This window comes from Saccopteryx bilineata, chromosome 4 (assembly GCF_036850765.1).
Source record: "Saccopteryx bilineata isolate mSacBil1 chromosome 4, mSacBil1_pri_phased_curated, whole genome shotgun sequence".
NCBI lineage: Eukaryota > Metazoa > Chordata > Mammalia > Chiroptera > Emballonuridae > Saccopteryx > Saccopteryx bilineata.
Genome location: NC_089493.1, coordinates 148,420,226 through 148,445,201, shown reverse-complemented (window position 1 = coordinate 148,445,201; position 24,976 = coordinate 148,420,226). Strand labels below are relative to the sequence as shown.

The window sequence follows — 24,976 nt, the reverse complement described above, 5'->3', positions numbered from 1 at the left end:
ACAAAAATTTAATACATATTTTAAAAATATGTTCTAGGCAGATTTCAATTTTTAAAAGATATTTACTAGAAATAATCTCTGAAGGGAGAAAAGCATCAATTTCTAAACAGATATTATAGAAAGCACAGAGCATAATCCTAATATTTTCACCTTAAATTATTTACACAGTTTTGGTATTTTAAAAATACATTCAAATGTTTAAAAGGCTAAACCACTAAATTAGAAAAGATGTTCAGGGCCCTGGCTGGTTGGCTCAGCGGTAGAGCATCGGCCTGGCATGTGGGGGACCCGGGTTCGATTCCCGGCCAGGGCACACAGGAGAAGCGCCCATCTGCTTCTCCACCCCTTCCCCTCTCCTTCCTCTGTCTCTCTCTTCCCCTCCCGCAGCCAAGGCTCCATTGGAGCAAAGTTGGCCCGGGCACTGAGGATGGCCCTATGGCCTCTGCCTCAGGCACTAGAATGGCTCTGGTTGCAACAGAACAACACCCCAGATGGGCAGAGCATTACCCCCTGGTGGGCATGCCAGGTGGATCCCGGTCGGGCGCATGCGGGAGTCTGTCTGACTGCCTTCCCGTTTCCAACTTCAGAAAAAAAAAAAAAAGTGATTTTAGACTTTTCACAAATAAAAACCTAATGTCTTCTGAATATAGTTAAGTACACTGAATTTCAAGAGGGACTAATTTTTTTTTCATAAGTATTACCCTAAAATTGCAAATATCAGCTAACCTGGAAATTCACTTTAAAATTTATATATAAATATTGGCCCTGGCCGGTTGGCTCAGTGAACTTGGCATATGGACATCACATTCGATTCCCAGTAAAGGAACACAAGAGAAGTGGCCATCTGCTTTCCTCCCCCTCATTCTTCCCCTTCTCTCTACCTTCTTCTCCCACAGCCAGTGGCTCGACTAGTTGGAATGTTGGAAACCAGCACTGAGGATGGCTCAGTTGGTCTGATCAAATCAGTCTCAGGTGTTACAAATAACTTAATTGATTTGAGCATCAGTTCCAGATGGAGGTTGCCAGGTGGATCGCAATTGGGGTACATGCAGGAGTCTGTCTCACTATCTCCCTTCCTCTCACTTAAAAATAAATTAAATATAATTATAAATATGTGGGTGTGTTACATATAACTTTTCTAAAATAGCTTTACAATAATGTTTGAAAAAGAAATCTTTGGCCCTGGCTGGTTGGCTCAGTGGTAGAGCGTCGGTCTGGCGTGCGGGAGTCCCAGGTTCGATTCCCGGCCAGGGCACAAAGGAGAAGCACCCATCTGCTTCTCCCCCTCCCCTCTCCTTCCTCTCTGTCTCTCTTCCCCTCCCGCAGCGAGGCTCCATTGGAGCAAAGATGGCCTAGGCGTTGGGGATGGCTCCTTGGCCTCTGCCCCAGGTGCTAGAGTGGAACTGGTCGCAACAGAGCGACGCCCCGGAGGGGCAGAGCATTGCCCCCTGGTGGGCGTGCCGGGTGGATCCCAGTCGGGCACATGCGGGAGTCTGTCTGTCTCTCACCGTTTCCAGCTTCAGAAAAATACAAAAAAAAAAAAAAAAAAAAGAAATCTTTATTGGTTTTATTTTATTAAACAAAAAATTTTGTAAGTAAATGAAGAGCGTTAATAAGATGAAATCATATATCCCTATTCCTAATAATCCTCTTTACTTGGTAATAATTCAAACCCATTGAAAACCTGTCCTACATAAGGTTCCAGTTCTATTCATTATGATACCTGAATGTTGAGAATTGATATGAGTTTTTAATGTTGGAACTTTGCAATAATATCACAAACATAAATCTCTTTAAATGGCACTATCCCCTTCTTATTTTTTAGACTCTTATTATTGTATTCCCCCATGTATAAGACGCTGCCATGTATAAGATGTACCTTAATTTTAGGGCCCGAAATATGAAAAAAAAATGTATTTCATAGTTATTGAACTCAAGTTTTATTCATCATAAAACTCATACAACTCCCCATCACTGTCAAAACTCCTATCCATTAGCTTGTCCTCACCTGTGTCTGATGATGAATCACTGTCTTCATATATTGCCTCATCCTCAGTTCCATCTATGGCATTTAAAATGCCACACTTTCTAAATGACTTGACAAAGATCTCAATCTTGATATTATCCCAGGATCTTTTCACCCAGGTACAAACTTTTCCTATAGTTGGTTTCTTCACTCTTCCTGCTGGTGTCAAATGGTCTCCAGAAGACTTCATCCATTGGTTCCATTCGTCTCTCATGGCAGCTTTGAAGGGTCTGTTAATGCTGACATCAAGTGGTTGGAGCTGGGATGTCAAGCCTCCAGGTGTGAGGGCAAGTTTTGTTTTTTGCTCTGCAGCAATCTTCTTTGTGTTTTTTGTTATGTATGCCCTGAACTGATCAAGCACCAATAGGGCAGGTTTGCATAAGAGCCCACCTGGTCTCCTTCTCCAAACTTTCTCAAACCAGATCTTCATCCCATCCTGATCCATCCAACCCTTGTCATGAACGTGGACAATCACTCCTCAAGGAATGTCTTCTTGTGTTTGGAATTCAGCATAGGAGGCAGCTTGGTTCTGCCAGCACAACAAGCTAGAACAACTGTATAATGGCTCTTTTCATGTCCACTTGTCTTCACAGCTACAGTTTTACACCCTTCTTATCAACAGTTGTATTACTTGGGACATCAAACTGAAGAGGGACTTCGTCAATATTTGCAATCTGTCTCAACTCAAACTTATATGTCTTTTGACATCGAATGACAAAACGAGGAAATTCAAGAACCTTCTGCTCATAGCTTTCAGGTATCTTTTGGAGAAGTCTGGTGCATGTATGCCTGCTTAGTCCATTCTGTTTCATGAACCTGAAGCACCAATTGGGTCCTCGTTTGAAATCAGTAACTTCTTTTTCATCAGCAATTCTTCTTACCTCATGCTGTACCATCTTTTTGGACACAGGAATTCCAATTGCCCTTTGCTCTTCAATCCACATCTTCAATTCCCTCTCTAAACCAGGCCATTTTGCTGACTTTCCTCTCATGGACTTCTTCTGCCGTGGTGTTTTCAGAAGGTTTCCTCTTCCCGTAGCCAGTCTCGGATTGATTTCTCAGTTAGAGAAGGACCAAACTTATGTTCAGCAGCATAATTTTCATGCACTTTTGCAAACTGAATCACTTTTAACTTGAATTCAGCACTGTATGAAAATCTTTTCTGAGCCCTTTCTGGGCAGAACGTGGCAAAATGTAACCCTACCGTTATATACCGGTAACAAGTACAAAAGAATGAGCGCAAAGACAACAAATGCGAAAAAGCAGGAAATGAAAGTAAAAAAATCTACAATGAGCGCAAAAACAGTGCGAAAAAGCGGGAAATATAAGTAAAAAAATCTACAACCAACGTACAAGATGCACCCAGTTTTCAGACACCAAATTTTTTGGAAAAGGGTGCGTCTTATACATGGGGGAATATGGTAAATAAACTATTAAAACAAAAAAAATATATACAAAAGATTCGATAGTAAAAGCTTAAAACCAAGCCATTCCATATAAAGATTAAATTAATTTGGATAGAAAGATGACCAAAATAGAAGAAATGAATGATAACATTTCGTGTGCAGTTGCTTGCCTATAAAAATGAAGACCTTCCCTGGCTGGTTGGCTCAGTGGTAGAGCGTCGGCCTGGCGTGCAGAAGTCCCGGGTTCAATTCCCGGCCAGGGCACACAGGAGAAGTGCCCATCTACTTCTCTACCCCTCCCCCTCTCCTTCCTCTCTGTCTCTCTCTTCCCCTCCCGTAGCCAAGGCTCCATTGGAGCAAAGATGGCCCGGGTACTGGGGATGGCTCCATGGCCTCTGCCTCAGGCACTAGACTGGCTCTGGTCGCAACAGAGCATCGCCCCCAGGTGGGTATGCCGGGTGGATCCCGGCCAGGCGCATGTGGGAGTCTGTCTGACTGCCTCCCCGTTTTCAGCTTCAGAAAAATACAAAAAAAAAAAAAAATGAAGACCTGATTATTAGTAATCCTACTAGTAAATGTAAAAAAAAATGACAAAAGTATCTTTTTGTCTCTTTCATACAATTAAAAGCCAAATATGAAGCAGGGTTATGCAAGCAAGATGTACTAATATAAGTATCTGTGCAGAAAAAAGTTAACATAGAAGGTCTAAAACTACACTAGTTAAAAACGCCTGCTTACAAGTCCGGTCCTTGCCTGGTATCTGACAACTGGACTTTGCACTGCATTTAAACTCTTTGTTTAAATACTGTGGTTTATGCGCAACACTTGCTTTGCTTTGGGGAACCTAGAATTTTGGTACATGCTAGGCACTGACTTCTGATGAAAATCCTGAACCGCCAGGCACAAAATGAGCTTCCCTGGAAGGCAGTTCATGTGTGATGTCACAACTTATTGATATAGGAATGCAGGGTGTCCCATGTAACTTCAGTGGCACAGGACTCTTGGAAACTTGCACCTGGTTCCCTCCTGACTTCACCACATATACATTTTCCCTTGCTAGTTCTGCCTCTCCCACTTTCACTACATATAATAAATCACAGCCATGAGTGTGACGGCAGCTGGGTGCTGTGAACGCTCCTGGTGAATCAGCAAACTGGAAGGTAGTTTTGGAAATCCCCAACATGATATATAAAATATTTAAAATTTTGAACTACAAAAGGAAACCACCTACATCATGAAGCTGGAACCGTAGAGAAATTGTTTCTTTGGGGCCCCAAGTGTTAATATTTAATGAATAATCAGTTATTCCATTAATCATTATCAAAAGTATATAAAAGTGAATGAATAAAATGCAGAGTTAGGGTTTCCTATGCGCAGATGGCATTCTTACTGCTTATCCTGCCAGCAGATCGAAGGACAGGAGGGATCTTTCAGAATTGGGAACATGAATACAGCAATGTGCTATTTATGAAAAATCAACAATTGAATGAATCCTACCATCCTGAGTGCAGACTTTATAAGACACTGTAATAACCACTAATTAAATTTCTTAGTTACCAGAAAGTTTCATTGTATTCTCTAGTGAAGCTTCAAAACACATTTATAGAAATCATATGAAAGAAAAAGAGAAATTATTATATGAATTTCAGAAATTATTCCATAAATAGTATTACTGCCAGAAGCTACTCAATAAACAAACATATTTATACACATATTGCAAAAAAATTTTGGTTGTCAAAAAAAATTTTTTCTGCAACTATTGGACATGTAACTTCTCTGTAAGATAGAAACAAATAATACTAACTCATTATCGTCCTGCATTCTTTAATAAAGAGATAATATACATATATTTTCATTAAAACATACCTTAACTATTTCTTCAATGAAAAAAATGTGAGAAACAGGATCTCTCTTCTTGGTTAATATCTTCTGTAGATGTTGCACCTAGAAAGAGGAAGAGGGAGAATGTATGTTATTGGTATTTACAAATGAAACAAGTGTGAGGAGCAGACACCAGAAAAAACAAGAGAAGTGGCGTTTTGGCAAAGCCTTTCCATACAAGATAATCAGCTAGTGTAAGTTATTTTGAATGCTCAGAGAATTTAAGAAACCTGCCCAATCTTTAAATAACCAGGAATTAATCCATAACTAATTTTCTTTTCAGTCCTCTAAAATATTTACCTGTCCACAAACAGTACAAATCTGATCCCCTAGTTTCTCTAAGTTGGTCCAGAGGGAAGCACGAAATGCAGCCATGTGTCCGGGGGCTGGCAGGGTGGAGCGTCCTGGTCCCCCTGTGAATATCAGTGACAAAGACATGTAAACAATATATTTTCCAATGATAACAACTGCATGTTATTATAAAAAGGATATATAAGCTAAACAATTAGAGTTCTTTAAGAAATAATTTCTTATACATGATATAAAAAGAATCTTAGCCCCTTCTGTTTACAAAAGGGAAAGAGATCTCTCTTTCTCTCACATGCACATGTAGGAAGGATAACACACACACACACACACACACACAAATAAAAATAGTTTCCTGAAAGGGGGGTGGAAGTGGGAGAACATAGTACCCAGATAAAAACAACAGTGATAAAAATAGTAAGTCTTTGTGAGATATACAAATGCTTCAGATATTTCAAAATACATTTAAGTTTTACAAGAATGGAAAAGCAAACTCTAAAACTAAATACAAACAAATACAGAAACAAATAAAGCTAATTGTACTTCAAATTGTTAATGTAAAACCATGCAGGGAAAAACAAGTAATTCTTGTAATTTTTAATTACAGAAACTTGACTTTAGTAAGATATATTAGGGGCAAAGAGAATTGCAGAGAAATGCTGTACTTAATAATAGATTTGATGCTAGATGTAGTATTGATATAGTAATTCTGAAACTAGTTTAGGTCTATTTTAGAATAGAGCAAATAAAGGTTCTCACTGTAAACCAGAGTAAAGATACAAATATACAAAGGGGATTGATTAAAGGTATTTCTCAATTCTGTCCACTACAAGGACAGACAGACAATGACTCAATATAAATGAGCATCCTTAGTACCCAAATTATGATTTGCATATACCATATCCCAATAAAAGAAACCAGGGCTTATTGAAGAAAAGGGTGACTCCATATCTGGAACAGTGAATAAAGATCATGAAGCTCATATATTCTGTGGCAGAGAGTACAGAAATGTTCAAGGACAAATGTAGATATGTCCAAGGATATTAAGAACTTGACTAAGGGGGACTTCACAAAATAAAGTTGGGAATATTTGGCCATCCAAAATAATGCTGATCATAATGGACTACATGAATAAAATTGATGAATAATTCATGAGCTCATAGTGAAAAATTATGTTAAAAGGATGTTTCTGTAAAACTGCTGCTTACAAAAGAGAAGTTAATAAATGCAGATGAAATGACAGAATTAGAAAAAATAACCATTTTGAAACTACTAGTAAAATAATTAATTGAGAGAAAGATGTTACAGGAAACACTGAGAGAAATGTTACAGGAAACAGGATGTTCACATGGTCTCAAAGTATGTGCCACAAATTACTTACTAATTACAAAGAAAAGAGAGTACATTTACAAGGAGCAATCCCGCATTTACCACAGCAACGAAGTGATTTCATTTAGCATCAGCAATTATGAGACAGACTAACATAATTTTGTTGCTTCCTGATATGATGTAATGGGGAACACACATCACCACCCTACCAGTTTGTTTACCCTGAATGTAATCATGAAAAAACAATCAGATAAATCCATACAAATCCAAGTTTCTGTGCTCTCCAAACCTGGTAATGCCATAAAAGACAAAAAAAGACAGTAATAACCAATAGGGCCTCATTGGCTCCAGCTGGGAAAAAAACCCGCTATGAAAACTATTTGTGTAACAACTGGAAAATGTGGAATATATATTTCATATCAAATAATTTCAGTACCATATTTCCCCATGTATAAGACGCACCCCTTTTTTAAAAAAATTGGGGGTCTGAAAACTGGGTGCATCATATACTGGTTGTCAAGTCATTTAAGAAGTGTACCCTGGCCGGTTGGCTCAGTGGTAGAGCGTCGGCCTGGCGTGCAGAAGTCCGGGGTTCGATTCCCGGCCAGGGCACACAGGAGAAGCGCCCATCTGCTTCTCCACCCCTCCCCCTCTCCTTCCTCTTTGTCTCTCTCTTCCCCTCCCTCAGCGAGGCTCCATTGGAGCAAAGATGGCCCGGGCGCTAGGGATGGCTCCTTGGCCTCTGCCCCAGGCACTAGAGTGGCTCTGGTCACAACAGAGCGACGCCCCGGAGGGGCAGAGCATCCCCCTCTGGTGGGCGTGCTGGGTGGATCCCGGTCGGGCGCATGCGGGAGTCTGTCTGACTGTCTCTCCCCGTTTCCAGCTTCAGAAAAAAAAAAAAAAAAAAAAAAAAAAGTGTGGCATTTCAAATGCCATAGATGAAACTGAGGATGAGGCAATATATGAAGATAGTGACTCATCATCAGACACAGATGAGGACAAGCTAATGCAGGGGTCTCAAACTCACGGCCCGCAGGCTGCATGCGGCCCGCCAAACAATTTTGTGCGGCCCGCAGACTAATCCACGAAATTCAAAATATTTTGGATAAAATTAAGTAAGCCCGTGGATTAGTCTGCGGGCCGCACAAAATTGTTCGGCGGGCCAATGTGGCCGGCGGGCCGCGAGTTTGAGACCCCTGAGCTAATGGGAGTTTTGACAGTGATGAGGAGTTGTATGAATTTTATGATGAATAAAACTTGAGTTCAATAACTTTATGTAATACATTTTTCCCCCCAAATTTCGGGCCCCAAAATTAAGGTACATCTTATACATGGAGAAATACGGTCTATCTGTTAAATTATTTGAGATTGATATCTAATATCGTTACTGTATGTATTACACACACAGCTATTTGTACACGTTTAAAATGCTTCAACATAAAAAGGACATTTATATCTCAAATTGAAAAGTATAAATGTCAATCCAAACTAAGCTTAAAAAGCACACAGTACAAGAGCTCACCAGTGATTACATAGTCTATTCTGCATTTAAGAAAGGCAAAAATCAATAAAACCAGAAGCTGTATTTGTAAGCTGCTTTAACTTTTTAACAATTCTGTTTAGAAAATTACACATACTTTTAGTAAGAAGATGGTCTGATCATTCTTACTTTGATAATTCAAAAGTAAAAAAAAAGAGAATCATCATATAGAAAAGATACTGACTTTAAAAATATAAATGTTTCAGTATTCCTGTTTAAAATCTAGGTCTAATGGCCCTGGCTGGTTGGCTCAGCAGGAGAGCAGATGTCCCAGGTTCGATTCCTGGTAAGGGCACAAAGGAAAAGTGACCATCTGCTTCTCTACTCTTCCCCCTACTCTCTCTCTGTCTCTCTTCTCCTCCTGCAGCTATGGCTCAAATGGTTTGAGCAAAATGGCCCCAGGTGCTGAGGAGGGCTCTGTGGCCTCGCTTCAGATATTAAAATAGCTCAGTTGCCAAGCAACAGAGCAGCAGCCCAAGATGGGCAAAGAATCACCAGGTAGGAGGCTTGCAGGGGGATCCCAGTTGGGGCACTGCCTCCCTAGCTCTCACTTAATAAAAAAATATTCTAGGTATAATTAATTTTTAAAATTATTTGCACTGTTTAGCAAAGAATATTAAATAAAAATATACAGGGAATAGAGAGGTAATACTGAACCAATCTGCAATTGTTTCATATGTAAAGAATGAACTTGTGATATTGAGGAAAGGCTATGTAGTGTCTCTGCGAAAATGAAAAATGATAATCAAATTTCTGGAATATGTACAGCTTGGTTTTATTTCTATAATTTTATTTATATTTTATTGAATTTATCAGGGTGACACAGATTAATATAGATTTCAGGTATACAATTCTACAATACATCATCTGTATATTGTAATATGTGTTAACCACCCCAAGTCAAGTCTCTTTCCATTATCCTTCCCTCTTATAATCACTATACTGTTGTCTGTGTCTATGAGGTTTTCTTTTCTCTTAATCCCTTCACCTTTTCACTCCCCCACACTCTATCCCCTCTGACAGCTAACAGTCTGTTTCTATTTTGTTTGTTAGTTTATCTTATTCAAGTGAAACCATATGGTGATTGTTATTCCTGACTGGCTTATCCATTTAACATAATAATCTCCAGGTCCATCCATGCTGTTGCAAAAGGTAAGATTTTCTCTTTCTTAAGGCTGTATGGTATTCCATTGTATAGCTTGTTTTTTTTGTTGTTTTTTTTTTAAATATAAAAATGTAATTTATTTGCCTTATTTACCAATGGTTAGCTATAAAGATACAATTTTTTGCCTTGGAGTTTCAGTTTTCACCAGTCACTTTTTCAATCATATGCTAAAATCAGAATCTTCTGTTTTATCTGTATTTATTTTTTTGTGTGTGTGTTTTTAAGTAAAAATGTGTGCTTATTTTTTTAAATAAATTTTTATTAATGTTAATGGGATGACATTAATAAATCAGGGTACATATATTCAAAGAAAACATGTCTAGGTTATCTTGTCATTAAATTATGTTGCATACCCCTCGCCCAGAGTCAGATTGTCCTCCGTCACCCTCTATCTAGTTTTCTCTGTGCCCCTCCCCCTCCCCCTAACTCTCTCCCTCCTTCCTCCTGCATCCTCCCTCCCCCCACCCCTGGTAACCACCACACTCCTGTCCATGTCTCTTAGTCTCGTTTTTATGTTCCACCAATGTATGAAATCATGCATAAAACAAAAAAATATATATATGTTTTATCTGTATTTGATTGTTTATGTTTTATAGGTTTGTGCACTTGAGAACCATATTTTCTCCTTGATCACTGAAGCTCTATAACATAAAATGTCATTGTCTTCATATATTTGAGTAATATCGATCACGGTTTTGAAAGTCTCTATGAGCATATCTTGCATAAGTCTTGTTATGTGGGATCCTTCCAAAAGGTTCATGGTCATTGAAACAAGATTCAAAAACTTCATCGACAGCCTTTTCAGCTACTTCTTTGTTGATGTTCCTAACAGCCAGGATAGAAAGAATGGCTCTGTCTCTCACACAAGTCTGATAGTGTTGCTTTAATCCAAAACGTAACCTTTATATTTCATTTACAAGTGAGCAGTCTCCACTAAGGTTAGCAGCTCGGACCTCTGAGCAAGCCAAATGTTTGACATTGGTGAACCAGTCAATATGAGCACGACAATGATCAAAGGTATGAATGAGCTCGTGCGTGACCACTCTGTTCATATGAGCCTGATTACCGATATTATTCTGGCACAAAACAATCTGAGACATGGAAGCATCAAAACCTCCGCTGACATTTCCATTACAATCTTCACAAGAGAAGTGTCTTTCTCTGTCAACAGCACAACCTGAGTGCTTCATGGCATCAAGTAGAAGTTTGACATATGGATTTGTCTGCAGAGTCTTCAGGAGCATGAGCTGGCACTTCTGGTTGCTGGAGAAGAAGCTGGAGAGGAACCCTTGCTGGGGCTTCCCCTGCCCCAGCCTCTTGGCGAAGGCTGGACACGCGACGCGGGGCTGCTGCTCCCCGGCCGCGGGGCCCGGCCTGCGCTCCTCCGGGGCTCCCGCCATGCCATCCGCCGACGCGCGCCGGCAGCCCAGCGTGAGACTACAGCTTGGTTTTATTACAAAGAATTGAGATGCATCAACCTACTACTCTCCAAATAAACATCAGCAGAAATACAAGTAGATACTATTTTCTTCTCTTATTTACTATGGAGAAAATGGAAACACAGAAAAGCAAGGTTACATTCACAGGTTCAACTAATTCTAAAATAGTAGTTTTATTTTTCTTACTTATAGCTTAGTACTTAAAGATTTTCATTCTCATAAACTAAATACATCTCATTGAAGACATAAATACAATAGAAATAATCACCAGAACATAGGACAGCTGTGCAAAGAAAGGGAAGAAAGAATAATTAAGAGAAAAACAGATGCCATTATTAGTTAGCTTAAGGGGGACTCATTAAACAAAATAGTGTCATAAACTAAGTATTATTAAAGTGATAGAAAAAAACTAGAGTACCTCAATAAACAATATTTAAGAGTGATTTCCAGTTAGTTATAGTGGAATAAAGTCATTTTCCTACTGTCATCCTTCGAAAGGCAACGAAAATAAGAACATAAAGTAAAACAAAACGTCAACTTCAAACGTTTTGGCCCTATGGCACAGCTGGTTAGAGCATCCTCCTGACATGCCAAGGCTGAAGGTTCAATTCCTGGCTTATGTAAGAGTCAACCAATGAATGCAAAAATAAATGGAAGATCAAACTGATTTCTCTCCCTCTCTCAAATAATTAATTAAAAAAATTTAAAAGGGCCTGACCAGGCGGTGGCACAGTGGATAAGAGTGTTGGACTGGAATGTGGAAGGACCCAGGTTCGACACCCCGAGGACGCCAGCTTGAGCGCGGGCTCATCTGGCTTGAGCAAAAAGCTCACCAGCTTGTATCCAGGGTCGCTGGCTCCAGCAAGGGGTTACTCAGTCTGCTGAAGGCCTGCGGTCAAGGCACATATGAGAAAGCAATCAATGAACAACTAAGAAGTCGCAATGTGCAACGAAAAACTAATAATTGATGCTTCTCATCTCTCCTTTCCTGTCTGTCTGTCTCTGACTCTCTCTGTCTCTGTAAAAAAAAAAAAAATTAAAAGGAAGTGTGAAATAATTTTTAAAAAACCAAGAAATCAACTAAAACTTCAAATTTGACATTGTGGTATAAGTATTCACTGTTGATAAATCAAAATGAACAAGAAACCAGATAGCTGACATCTAAAACCATTTAACAAAGAAGAAATTATTCTTAAAATAAGTTGTAATAACAATGATTCTTTGCTTAGAGTTGAGATGGATAGATATATGGACGGTCCAGGGAAGAAGCTAGTAATGTGTTCATGTTGCAGTGGCAAAGAAAGAAAAGCTGAAAAGGAAAGAATAAAATGGTACTGACATTGTATAAGAATTAGCATGGGGAGACATTAGAGGTAAAATGAGGTGAAAAGAGGAAAGAAAAGCAGAGAATCTGAGGCTGCCACACAGAAATTGCTTAAATGCTTTACTGGAACTCCCACTAAGTTCCAGAATAATCCAAAATTTGAGAAAAGAAGTATTCCTAAAAGAGAAGGAAATAAAAGTTCGTGAACTGTTACATTAGATGACAATGGGGAGAAATGGAATGAAAATTGCTAAGAGAATCACTTAAAATAGAGTCAGGAGGCTATGAAGGAAATGGGGCCTCTAGACATCTTGTACCTGAGTTCTCAGAGCTGCTATTAAGTTGCTAAGCCTGTTGCTAAACTCAGCTCAAGGCCGAGTCATAAACATTCTGGAATAACAACTGCCCCCAATGACCACATATCAGTGATTTTCAACTTGTGTGTCACAAGGGTTTATTTTATTTATTTATTTATTTTAATTTAAGTAAAAGGAAAGGAGATAGACAGACTCCCGCCTGTGCCCTGACCAGGATCCACTTGGCAACCCCTATCTGGGGCCACGCCTGAAGTGGAGGCTCCACTGAGCCATCCTCAGTGCTCGAATCAATCGAGCCATGGCTGTGGAATAGGAAGAGAGAGAGAGAGAGAGAGAGAGAGAGAGAGAGAGAGAAAGAGAGAGAAAGAGAGAAGGGGAGGGGGAGCAGAGGAAAAGCAGATGGTCACTTCTCTGTACCCTGACTGGGAATCTAACCCAGGATGACTTCCACACGCTGGGTCAATGCTCAGCCACTGAGCTAACCAGCCAGGGCCCAGAATGTTTTGGGGTTTTTTTGGTGACAGAGACAGAGAGAGACAGAGAAAGGGACAGACAGGGACAGACAGACAGGAAGGGAGAGAGATGAGAAGCATCAACTCCTCACTGCGGCACCTTAGTTGTTCAGATTGCTTTCTCATATGTGCCTTGACTGGGGGTGGGGGGGCTACTGCAGAGCCAGTGGCCCCTTTACTCAAGCCAGTGACCTTGGACTCAAGCCAGAGGAGCCCATGTGCAAGCTGGCGACCTCAGGGTTTTGAACCTGGGTCCTCCGTGTCCCAGTCCAATGCTCTATCCACTGTACCACCGCCTGGTCAGGCCACAAGTGTTTTTAAAATATGCAATACCCAACTATTTAGTCAGGGGCACTGACCTTTTTTCCCTTAGATTGTCAAATTAAAAAATGACAACATCCAACGCAGCAATAACTGTCCAGTGTGAATAAATCAAAATTATACCTATTTTTTCTGTCAGATAGACAAAAAATAAATTTTTTGGTATGGTGCAGAATTTTAGTAATTAGTTTATGTGTGCCAAGAGATGAAAACCGTTGAAAATCGCTGTCATATAGAGATATTACTTCTTTCCTTGTAGTTTCTGCCTCCCTCATTTGCATATTAAAACTAACCAATTCCCATCAACCTAGGCAGCAACCCTTCATTTAGATGAAAGAATTAAATTTTGTGGTTTCTGTCTTTATAAATCCTGTCTCTCTTTGTTCTCTTCAGAGCACATTTTGGGTTGCTAGCTGAACCTGCATCTCTGGGCTTTGAGTCCAAGACCTCAAATACACTTCTGTATTACAGCCTTGTAAGGCCAAGGGCCACCACCATCACTGGATTCAGGCAGACAGTAAAGAAACAGTGGAGCCAAAAAATGGTAGGTCATTCCTTTATTCAAGACTCCTACCGGCTGACAAGCAAAGAGACATACAGGGCTCCCAAAGCCACTGACACATTATCCGGTTCCACAATCAGGAGAATCTTCTCTGGTTCCTCCTAGAATCAAAGGCCTCACCAGTCTCAAAGTCATTCACCTCTGGTTCCCCATCTACCAACATGGCTTTTAACTCTGCAAAACTGGCTTCTCTCTCTTTTCCTGCCATCTTGGCTTCTCCTTCCCTTCTTCTCCTTTTCTCCTTTTTACAACTTTTCTGGAAGGAAAACCTCTCCTCCAGCACATATTAGCATAACAACGGCCCTTCCCAAGCAGGAAGGTAATTAGCAGTTTCACAGATCACATACCTGGCGCTGTCCAGTGACATTTTTAACAATAAAAGTGAGCAAACTCAAAAAACAAATTTTACAAGCTCATTTGCCTAACAAGCTTCAAATTTTTATTGGTTAATACTAGACAAAAAACCTAAATCAAAGTTATAGATTATCCTAGCTCTTTCCCTACAACCAACCATTCCCATACTATTCTTCAAAGAAGAAGCAGTACCTTTCAAGGATGAATGGTAACCAGAAACAAAGCAACTTGAGACTTAACCAGTATACTGAGGTAGGGGTTGGGGGGAAGAAAGCAGAAAAATAAAGGAAAAAGCAATGATAAACCTAAGTTACCAAAAATTCCCAAAGGAAACAACAGAAAGAGCTACTTAATTTTCCACTGTCTCAGTGACCAGAAAAAACATTCTCAGTGTGACTATATAACAAAGATTATGACCACATTAGAAAAAAAATTATAATGATCAAGAGCAAAAATACAGACATTGGAAATAGGCAAGAGGAAATCATATAAAATTAAATGAAATACAAAGATATAAAATATAATTAAGAGGATACTAAAAATGGGCCTGACCTGTGGTGGCGCAGTGGATAAAGCATCGACCTGGAAATGCTGAGGTCGCCGGTTTGAAACCCTGGGCTTGCCTGGTCAAGGCACATATGGGAGTTGATGCTTCTAGCTCCTCCCTCCCTTCTCTCTCTCTGTCTCTCCTCTCTCTCTCTCTCTGTCTCTCCCTCTCATGTTTTTTTTATTTATTCATTTTAGAGAGGAGAGACAGAGAGGAAAGAGAGACAGAGAGAGAGAAGGGGGAGGAGCTGGAAGCATCAACTCCCATATGTGCCTTGACCAGGCAAGCCCAGGGTTTCGAACTGGCGACCTCAGCATTTCTAGGTCGACGCTTTATCCACTGCGCCACCACAGGTCAGGCCTCCCTCTCCTCTCTAAAATGAATAAATAAAAAAAAATTAGAGATACTAAAGATGTGATATATGCATAAAATTCCTGAAATAAAAAAATATTCAAATGTACAGGTAAGAAAAGTCTTCTAAAAAATAGATATAGAGCATTTGAACTCAAAATATATCAGTTGGGAAAAACAGCTGTGTTAGGCTTGCTCACTTGCACTTTGCATGATTGGTGTGTGAGCATGTGGCAGAGCCATGTGTGTGTGGCCTATGTCCTATGTAAGGCTACGGGTGCTGTCCTCAGGGAGGACTGTGGATTGCCTGCCTGCACCACGAGGGGAGCTGTTGTGCTGTTCTTGTGTCTGCTGCCATGAGAAGAGGTTTTCCTCTGTCTGCTGTTAGATTCAGGGAGTACTGGGGCTGCCAAAGAGTGTAACTATTGAAGGAACAGGGAGTGCTGCAAAGAGTGTAACTATGGAAGGAACAGTAAGTGCTGATATGGCTTCTGTGAGGCTAGGAACAAAGAAGGTCAGAGACCCTTATCAGAAGTTTAGGTTTGAAATTCGCCACTAAGCTAAAACCGGCCCCTGTTGCTATGCCGGCCTGTTGCTATGCTGCGTGCGACCTCCCTAGCCAATAGCTAAACTGCCACATTTGCTTCTGTACTATGCTTGCTCACTTAGGATATATAAGGGCCTGGCTGTAAGCTCCAGGCACGGCTCCCATTTGCAGCTCCTTGTGAGTACGGTGTCTCCGGACATCTCTGGAGTTCGCCCCTGCGCAGGTTAAACTGGCCAATAAAGTAACATCTTAACTCCTGAAAGTCTCCGACGTTTGTTCTCGTTCCCGGTGGATGCTACATCTGCTACCCTGCTGTTGCAAACTCTAACACACAGGAATGGCCCACCACTTTCTGGCTCTGCAGTTCCTCTACTAAAGAACTATTTAAACATCAAAGAAAAAATAAGTGAGCTATGTAAGTGGTAAAATCTGATTAGCAATTCCATTTCTGGTTCTACATGTAAAGAGCTTCAAGTTACCACCCTGTCCTAAGAACAAATAAAAAAACTCAACTGACTGAAAACTCAACAATTCTTGGAACCATAAGAGAGGGGAGGACATATGGCTGAACACTGCCTTCCAAATTAGAAAGACCTTGTATAGCCAGTTGCCACAGCCACCATCACAGCCGCCTGGCCCGTTCAGGTTCACATCTGATTCGGACAGATGGTAATGAAATAACAGAGCCAAGAACTGGTGGGCCATTAGCTTTAATCCTAGCTTGCACCCAGCGGGCAAGAAATACACACAGTGGGAAAACACTTCCCTTTCCACTTAGGGCTCCCAAAGCCACTGATTTATCCGAGTTTCCTAGAATCAAAGGTTTCTACCTCACCAGCCTAATTCACCTCTGTTCCCCATCTCCTTCTCTCTGCAGAAACTCTGCACAAACTGGTTTCTCCTTCAGCACTCCGCCATCTTGGCTGCTTCTCCTCTCCATGTGGCCTTTCTCTGCTCTCCTCCAGCATGGGCTCCTCTGCCTCATTTTATAGTGTAGAAATCAAAACCTTTAATCCAATATACAAACAAGGAAGTCTCTGATACAAAGTCACTTCTCTGAGGCATAATGGATTCCTCATGAGAGTACACCACCCTCTATCATGCAACAGTCAAGGGTGTGGGGAAGAGCTTAGTTTTGAAAAGATCTTAGTATCAAAAGGGCGGGAAAGGCTTAGTATTAAAACTAAGCCTTAGGCTATAAGGACCCTGCCAGCTTACAGCCTGTCCCTCACTCCCAATGCAAACTATAAGCAAGCAAACATATATAATATTTATAGACTTATTTGACCAACAGACCTACAAGCAAATACCGGGAGTTGCTGCTTACCAAAACAATGTCCCTAGCAGAAAACTACTGAGGGAACCAGTACCACAGTACGGTGACTGGTGAATTGCTAGGGGCCCAGTGTGGACAATTCTGAGATTAGATTCCAGGGGGACCCAGTCACAGAGGAACCCTACAATATTGAGGTTTACTTCAGGTGCCTGACTAGTTCCCCACAGTAAATATCAGAGAAACATCCCCTCAGGTTTCCAGAGGAGAAGAGAAAAAGGAATCATTTTGAAATATGCCAGAGCACTCTGTTCTTAACAGGGCCTGCTCTTAGAGAAACTAATTAACCAAAGCCTTATCTGCTTGAATATTACCAGAGCCTAACTGACCCAAGGAAGGGAAATAAGCCCATTCAAGCCTGCTCTAGTTATCCTTTCCCACTTAAAGGAGAAAACAAATTCAAAACTCTTCTGAAGTTCCCAGAACAAAGGTATAGGCTCACTAAAAGAGACCTACTATTAGCATGATAGAACACTTCCCCACAAAGCCATTGACTTATCCCAGTTTCCTAGAATCAAAGGTTTCTAGCTCACCAGCCTTATTCTCCTCTGTTCCCCATTTCCTTCCTTCCTTATCCCAAATACAAACTCTACACAAACTGGCATCTCACTCAGCACTCCACCATCTTGGCTGCTTCTCCTGGCCTCCTCCACGTGGCCTTTCTCTGCTCTCTCTTCTAATGATCCCAGGAACCAAGAGCCCAAGCTCCAGCTCCTTCCCTATTTTATAGTGTAGAAATCCAAACTCTTAATCTAATATACAAAATAGGGAAGTCTCTAATACAAAGTCACTTCTCTGAGGCATGATTGGATTGTACCACCCCACATCAAAAAGGGTAGGAAAGGCTTAATCCCAAAACCAAGCCCCAGGCTACAAGGATTCTGCCTGCCTTTAGCCCACACCAACACACATTAATATCACCTGGGCGACGGCCTCCTCCTGTTATCTTTAACAAAGTGAGCATAATACATTTTATCTGCCCAACACAGGATCTAAAGAAAGAGAGCAAGCATCAGAACCAGATATGACATGGATACTGGAATTATCAGATCAAAAATTTAAAATAACTAAGATTAATATGCTAAGGGTCTAATAGACAAAGTAGACAGCATGTAAGAACAGATGAACAATTTAAGCAAACATGAAAATGCTATGAAAAAAAAAGCCAAAGAAATGGTAAAGATAAAAACACTGTAACAGAAATGAAGCATGCCTATGACAGGCTTATTGGTAGACTGGAGATAGCTGAATAAAGAATCTTTGAGGTGAGGATATATCAATAAAATCTTCAAAAACTGTAAAGAAAAGAGAACAAACACTGAAAAATATTGGGTTGGGGAATAAGTTCGTAGCATTTTTATATTTTATTTTACAACAATTTGTTTGCTGTTTGGCAAAGGGTAAGTATTCATTCGATAAAACTCTTTCTGCTCTACAAAACTATGTTAATTGTATTTTTGAATTATTTAATTTTTTATTAGTTTTGAGGCTTAGAAATGGAATACCCAGGAGGCAAAAATCAACATTTTCGACACCTGCTCTTCTTTTGCTTTTCATCGAGGTCAAAAAGCTGCCGAAGCAGCCTGGGACATTTGCGACGTGTATGGAGAAGGTGTCATAGGCGAGGCTACAGCACAGAAATGGTTTGTAAAGTTAAAAAATGGCGACTTTGACGTCGACGACAAATGCCGCAGCGGAAGACCTTCTGAATTCGATGAAGAACTGGGAAATGCTCGAAAAGAATGCCACGGTCAACAAGAAGCTCTACATTGCCCAGCTATACCACGTGAATGAGGCTATTCAACTGAAAAGACCTGATCGACATGGTCAAACCATACTCCTTCACGACAACACCAGGCCCCATGTTGCACAAGTCGTCAAAGCTGCACTCCAAGAGCTCGAATGGGAGGTCCTTCAGCATCTGCTGTATTCTCCGGACCTTGCACCAACCGATTACCATCTTTTCCGATCCCTGTCAAACCATATGAAGGGCATTACCTTCGATAACAAAGAGATCCTTAAAAACTGGCTCAACAACTTCTTTGACACCAGACCAGGCGATTTTTGGCGGAACGGCATCAACAAATTGGTCAAGAGGTGGGAAGAGGTTGTAAACAGCAACGGCGAATATATAATTGATTAGCTTATTGATATAATTATTGTTTTTTTGTTTAAATAAAAGTCTTTGGTAAAAACGCTACGAACTTATTCCCCAACCCAATAGAAAACAGACCAACCAAGGACTGTGGGACAATACAAACCGTATAATATACAAGTAATGGTGTAATACTAGAAGACAGAAAGAACATAAGAAATATTTGAGACAACAATGACTGAGAATTTCCCCAAACTGATATCAGATACCAAACCACAGATCCATGAGTCTGAAAGAACACCAACATCGATAAATAGCAACAAAACTACATTTATGCATATCATTTTCAAATTACAGAAAATCAAAGTTGAGGAACCAAGATAAGAATTATATCTACTTCTCAGAAATCATCCAAGAAAGAAGAGTGGAATGTTGAGAGAGTATTTACATGTTGACATTAAAAAAAAAACCAGTAACAAAAAACCCCCATAAAATTCTGTACCCTGCAAAATTATTCTTCAAAAGTGAAGGATAATTAAAGACTTTTACAGTCAAACAAAAATGGAGGAAATTTCTTGCCAACAGACCCACCTTGCCAGAAATGTTAAAGGTAGTTATTCAGAGAGAAGGAAAATAATATAGACCAAAACCCTGAATTTACATAAAGAAAGGAACAGCACTTAAAAAGCTTTGGTACATATATACTATGGAATACTACTCAGTCATAAGAAATGATGACATTGGATCATTTACAACAACATGGATGGACCTTGATAACATTATACTGAGTGAAATGAGTAAATCAGAAAAAACTAAGAAGTATATAATTCCATACATAGGTGGGACATAAAAATGAGACTCAGAGACATGGACAAGAGTGTGGGGGTTACAGGGTGGAGGGGGGAGGAGAGGGAGGGGGTTGGGGGAGGGAAAGGGCACAAAGAAAATCAGTTAGAAGGTGACGGAAGACAATTGGACTTTGGGTGATGGGAATACAGCATAATCCAATGTCAAAATAACCTAGAGAAGTTTTCTCTGAACATATGTACCCTGATTTACCAATGTCACCCCATTAAAATTAATCAAAAAAAAGAGAAAGGAATAGCACTGAAGAAGGAATAGAGAGGGTAAAAAAACACTTCTCAAATGATCTAACTATAACACAGTTTATTCAAAATAATAATAGCAACAATGTTGGTCAGATAAAATGTATTATGCTCACTTTGTTAAAGTTAACGCTGCCCATGTGAGGCCGTCGCCCAGGTGATATTAATGTGTGTTGAGAATCCTTGGAGCCTGGGGCTTGGTTTTGGGATTAAGCCTTTCCCACCCTTTTTGATGTGGGGTAGTACAATCCAATCATGCCTCGGAGAAGTAACTTTGTATTGGAGACTTCCCTATTTTGTATATTGGATTAAAGGTTGTGAAGCTACAATATAAAATGGGGACGAAGCGGGAACTTGCACTCTGGGTTCCTGAGATTATTATTAGAGGAGAGAGCAGAGGAGAGCAGAGAAAGGCCACGTGGAGGAGGCCAGCAGAAGCAGCCAAGATGGCGGAGTGCTGAGTGAGATGCCAGTTTGTGCAGAGTTTGTAACTGGGATGGGGAAGGAGATGGGGAACAGAGGTGAATAAGTCTGGTGAGCTAGAAACCTTTGATTCTAGGAAACTTGGATAAGTCAGTGGCTTTGTGAGCACTGAATGTGACTGGGTTTTGGAGCCCAGTGTGTGTTTTTTTACTTGCCCGCCGGGTGCAAGCTAGAATTAAAGACTATGACCCATCAGTTTTTGGCTCCGCTGTTTCTTTACCGAGTGTCCGAATCCAATGCGAACCTGCATGTGAATGGCCCCGATGGCGGCTCCTGGCTTTACAAACAATGTATCTGATTATATATGCTCATGTTTATAGCTTATATGTGTGTACATATGTGTATGTTTATGTATACTTATATGTAGGTAAAATGAATGACAGCAATGGTACAGGGGAAGGAATTAGAATTATTTTGTCATTACAAGGTACTCACACTATCTTTGAAGTGGTATAGTGTTATTTTAAAGTGGACTTCAATTAGTTCTAAATTTCTATTGCAATTTGTATGGAAACTGGTATAAAAAGTCTAAAAAGAAGTATAACTGATATATTAAAAGGAAGGAAAAAATTGAAATCATGCAAAACAAACAATAAAAAAGAAAAAGAGTAAAAGACAAAGATAAAAACAAAGAACAAGAGCAACAACAGAAAACAGTAATGATATCCTGGATTTGATTCCCAGTCAAGGCACACAGGAGAAGCAACCATCTGCTTTTCCACCCTGCCCCCTATCCTCCCCTTTGTCTCTCTCTTCCCCTCCTGCAGCAAGGCCCCAGATGGGCAGAGCATCAGCCTCAGACAGGGGTTACCGAGGGTAGATCCCAGTCTGGGCCATGTGGGAGTCTGTCTCTCTCTCTCCTCTCCTCTCTCTTGGAAAAGAAGAAGAAAAATAACACAACTCAAGGCTCTGGCTAGTGGATAGAGCGTCATCCTGGTGTGCCAAGGTTGTGGGTTCCATCCCTGGTCGGAGCACATACGAGAAGCAACCAATGAATGCATAAGTGGAACGAGTTGATGCTTCTATATCTCTCTCTTTCTCTCACTCTATCTCTCTCTCTCAAATCAATAGAAAAAATTTTAAAAACCTACAATCATATGTTGTCTACATGCAAAAAAAAAAAAAAAAAAAAGGAATTTAGACACCCTTCCTCAAAATTAACTCAAAATGGGTCACATACCTAACTGTAAAACACAAAACTATAAACCTCATAGAAACACAGGGTAAAACCTAGACGACTTTGTTTATGAATATGACTTTAGATATAAAACCAAAGATACAATCCATGAAATTAATAACTGATAAGCTGGACTTCATTGAAAAGGATTGTTATCCTAAATATACACTTAAAATACAACAATGAGAAAACAAACAACCTAATTTAAAAATGGCAAAGACCATAACAGACACCTCCCTCACCAAAAAAGATTTACTGATGACAGATAAGCATATGAAAAGTTCAACATCATACATCATCAAGGAAATGCAAATTAAAATGATAAAATATTACTACAGATCTATCAAAATAGCCAAAATTTGGAAATACTGACAACACCAAATGCTGCCAAGAACGTGGGGCAATAGGAACCTTCGCTCACTTCTGGTGGGAATGCAAAATGGTACAGCCACTTTGGAAGACAGTTTGGTGGTTTCTCACCACATTTACAGTACTCCTACTGTACAACACAGCTTGGTATTTACCTCAAGGAGTTAATTTAAAAAAAAACTGCATGCCTGATCTGTGGTGGCACAGTGGATAAATAAAGCGTTGACGTGGAAGTGCTGAGGTCGCCGGTTCGGAAACCTGGGCTTGCCTGGTCAGGGCACGTGTGGGAGTTGATGCTTCCAGCTCCTCCCCCCTGTCTCTCTCTCTCCCTCTCTGTCTCCTCTCTAAAATGAATAAATAAAATTAAATTTAAAAAAAACAAACAAAAAAAAACTGCACATGGATGTTTTAGCAGCTTTATTCATAATTGAAAGGAAACTTTCAATTATGGTGGAGATGAACAGGCAGAACATGGGATTTTTAGGGCAGTGAAAATATTCAGTATGATGGAGATAGGACATTATACATTTGTTTGGACGAATGTATACCACCCAGAGTGTAACCTAATATAAACTATAGAATTTGAGTGATTACAACGTGTCAATGTTATTTCATCCTTGGTAACAAATTTACCATTCTGGTGGAGGATGTTGATAATAGGGAAGGCTATTCATGTATAAAGACAGAGGCATATGGGCAATTTCTGTTACCTTCCTTTGAATTTTTTTTTTTTGACAGACAAAGAGAGTGTGAGAGAGAGAGAGATAGACAGGGACAGACAGACAGGAAGGGACAGGGATGAGAAGCATCAATTTTTCCTTGTGGCACTTTAGTTGTTCATTGATTGCTTTCTCATATGTGCCTTGACCGTGGGGCTACAGCAGACCAAGTAACCCCTTGCTCAAGCCAGCGATCTTGGGTCCAAGCTGGTGAGCTTTGCTCAAACCAGATAAACCTATGCTCAAGCTGGCGACCTTGGGGTCTCGAACCTGTGTCCTTCACATCCAAGGCCGACGCTCTATCCACTGCGCCACCACCTGGTCAGAAACCTTCCTTTGAATTTTGTTGTGATCTTAAAACTGCTGCAAAAAATAGTCTTGAAAAATAAAATGATGAAAAAGATTTAAAATGAATGAATAAAGTTCCCTTTAAATCCTTCCATTTCTGGTCCCATTTCCCTTGCTCTACACCCAGAGCTAATGCTATTTTGAATTTGATATATTATGTGTGTGTGTGTGTGTGTGTGTATATATATTTATACTTTCATTACATATTTACATATGCAAAACAATATATAGCAAAGTCTATCATGTTCTTAGACTTCAAATATAGGATTGTACTATACATACCTTTCTGCAACTTACTTTTTCATGTAATGTTTTTGATAATTATATTTAAATTTGGAAATTTACAAATGTATTAATTTTATCATTTTTCTGTTGAAGGAAAACTTGTTTTCACTGTTTCACTATTATAAACATTAGTACAATAAGAATTCTTATGCATGTATACCACAGTTTCTCTAGGATAGAAACTTTTCTTTTTTTTTTCTAGGATAGAATCTTAAAAGAAATAATAAAATCATAAGGTATACATATTTTAAATCTTACAGATCAATTTGATAAAACTGAGTAAAGCGTTTGAACCATTTTATTCTCCTACAATTACAGGACAAGATTTTGCAATCTCATACAACACTTAGTTCTGTCTTAGATTTTGCCAATCTCATGACTGAGAAATAGTTAACTTGTTTAATTAATATTTCCCTAATAGTCCATCCTCCAGATAGAGAATGAACATCTTTTCACATTTATTGGATGTGTTCTTCTTTAAATTTCCTATTCATAGTCTTTATCTATTTTTTCAATTGAGTTGCTTATCCTTTTCTTACTGAATTATAAGCTTTAAAATATATTATAGCCCTGGCCGGTTGGCTCAGCGGTAAGAGCGTCGGCCTAGCGTGCGGAGGATCCGGGTTCGATTCCCGGCCAGGGCACACAGGAGAAGCGCCCATTTGGTTCTCCACCCCTCCGCCGCGCTTTCCTCTCTGTCTCTCTCTTCCCCTCCCGCAGCCAAGGCTCCATTGGAGCAAAGATGGCCCAGGCGCTGGGGATGGCTCTGTGGCCTCTGCCCCAGGCGCTAGAGTGGCTCTGGTCGCAACATGGCGACGCCCAGGATGGGCAGAGCATCGCCCCCTAGTGGGCAGAGCGTCGCCCCATGGTGGGCGTGCCGGGTGGATCCCGGTCGGGCGCATGTGGGAGTCTGTCTGACTGTCTCTCCCTGTTTCCAGCTTTAGAAAAATGCAAAAAAAAAAAAAAAAAAAAAAAAAAAAATATATATATATATATATATATGTTATAGGTAACATTTTCCCCTTAAAATTGTATTAATGGTATGTATTTCTAATTTTCATTTTTTTTAAGCAGAAAGAGGGGGACAAATAGGAAAGACAGATGAGAAGCATCAATTCTCCTTAACAGATGATA

The 24,976-nt window shown here is 40.1% G+C and overlaps 2 protein-coding genes across 3 annotated transcripts in view; both read right to left on the bottom strand.

The window, feature by feature from the left end:
• COG5 (component of oligomeric golgi complex 5) overlaps positions 1-24,976 on the bottom strand; it is a 484,934-nt gene that overhangs the window by 200,588 nt on the left and 259,370 nt on the right. For both annotated transcript variants that reach the window (XM_066272211.1, XM_066272212.1), the window contains exons 9-10: positions 5,614-5,726; positions 5,299-5,376 (exon numbers count right to left, since the gene is read on the bottom strand). In XM_066272211.1, the coding sequence (XP_066128308.1) occupies positions 5,299-5,376; positions 5,614-5,726 (191 nt within the window). The remainder of the gene's footprint in view (positions 1-5,298; positions 5,377-5,613; positions 5,727-24,976) is intronic.
• Positions 10,222-11,087, bottom strand: LOC136335455 (mitochondrial inner membrane protease ATP23 homolog). Its single transcript, XM_066276691.1, has 2 exons — positions 10,607-11,087; positions 10,222-10,522 (listed from the first exon to the last, which is right to left on the bottom strand). The coding sequence occupies exons 1-2, from the start codon at positions 11,051-11,053 to the stop codon at positions 10,319-10,321; spliced, it is 651 nt and encodes a 216-aa protein (XP_066132788.1). The 5' UTR covers positions 11,054-11,087; the 3' UTR covers positions 10,222-10,318.

Bases quoted from the DNA above. Each gene is read 5' to 3' on its own strand.
- LOC136335455 (XM_066276691.1), bottom strand. From the start codon at position 11,053: ATGGCGGGAGCCCCGGAGGAGCGCAGGCCGGGCCCCGCGGCCGGGGAG. The intron at 10,523-10,606 runs GTCCGAGCTGCT...CAACACTATCAG, and splicing joins AACATTTGGCTTGCTCAGAG to ACTTGTGTGAGAGACAGAGC.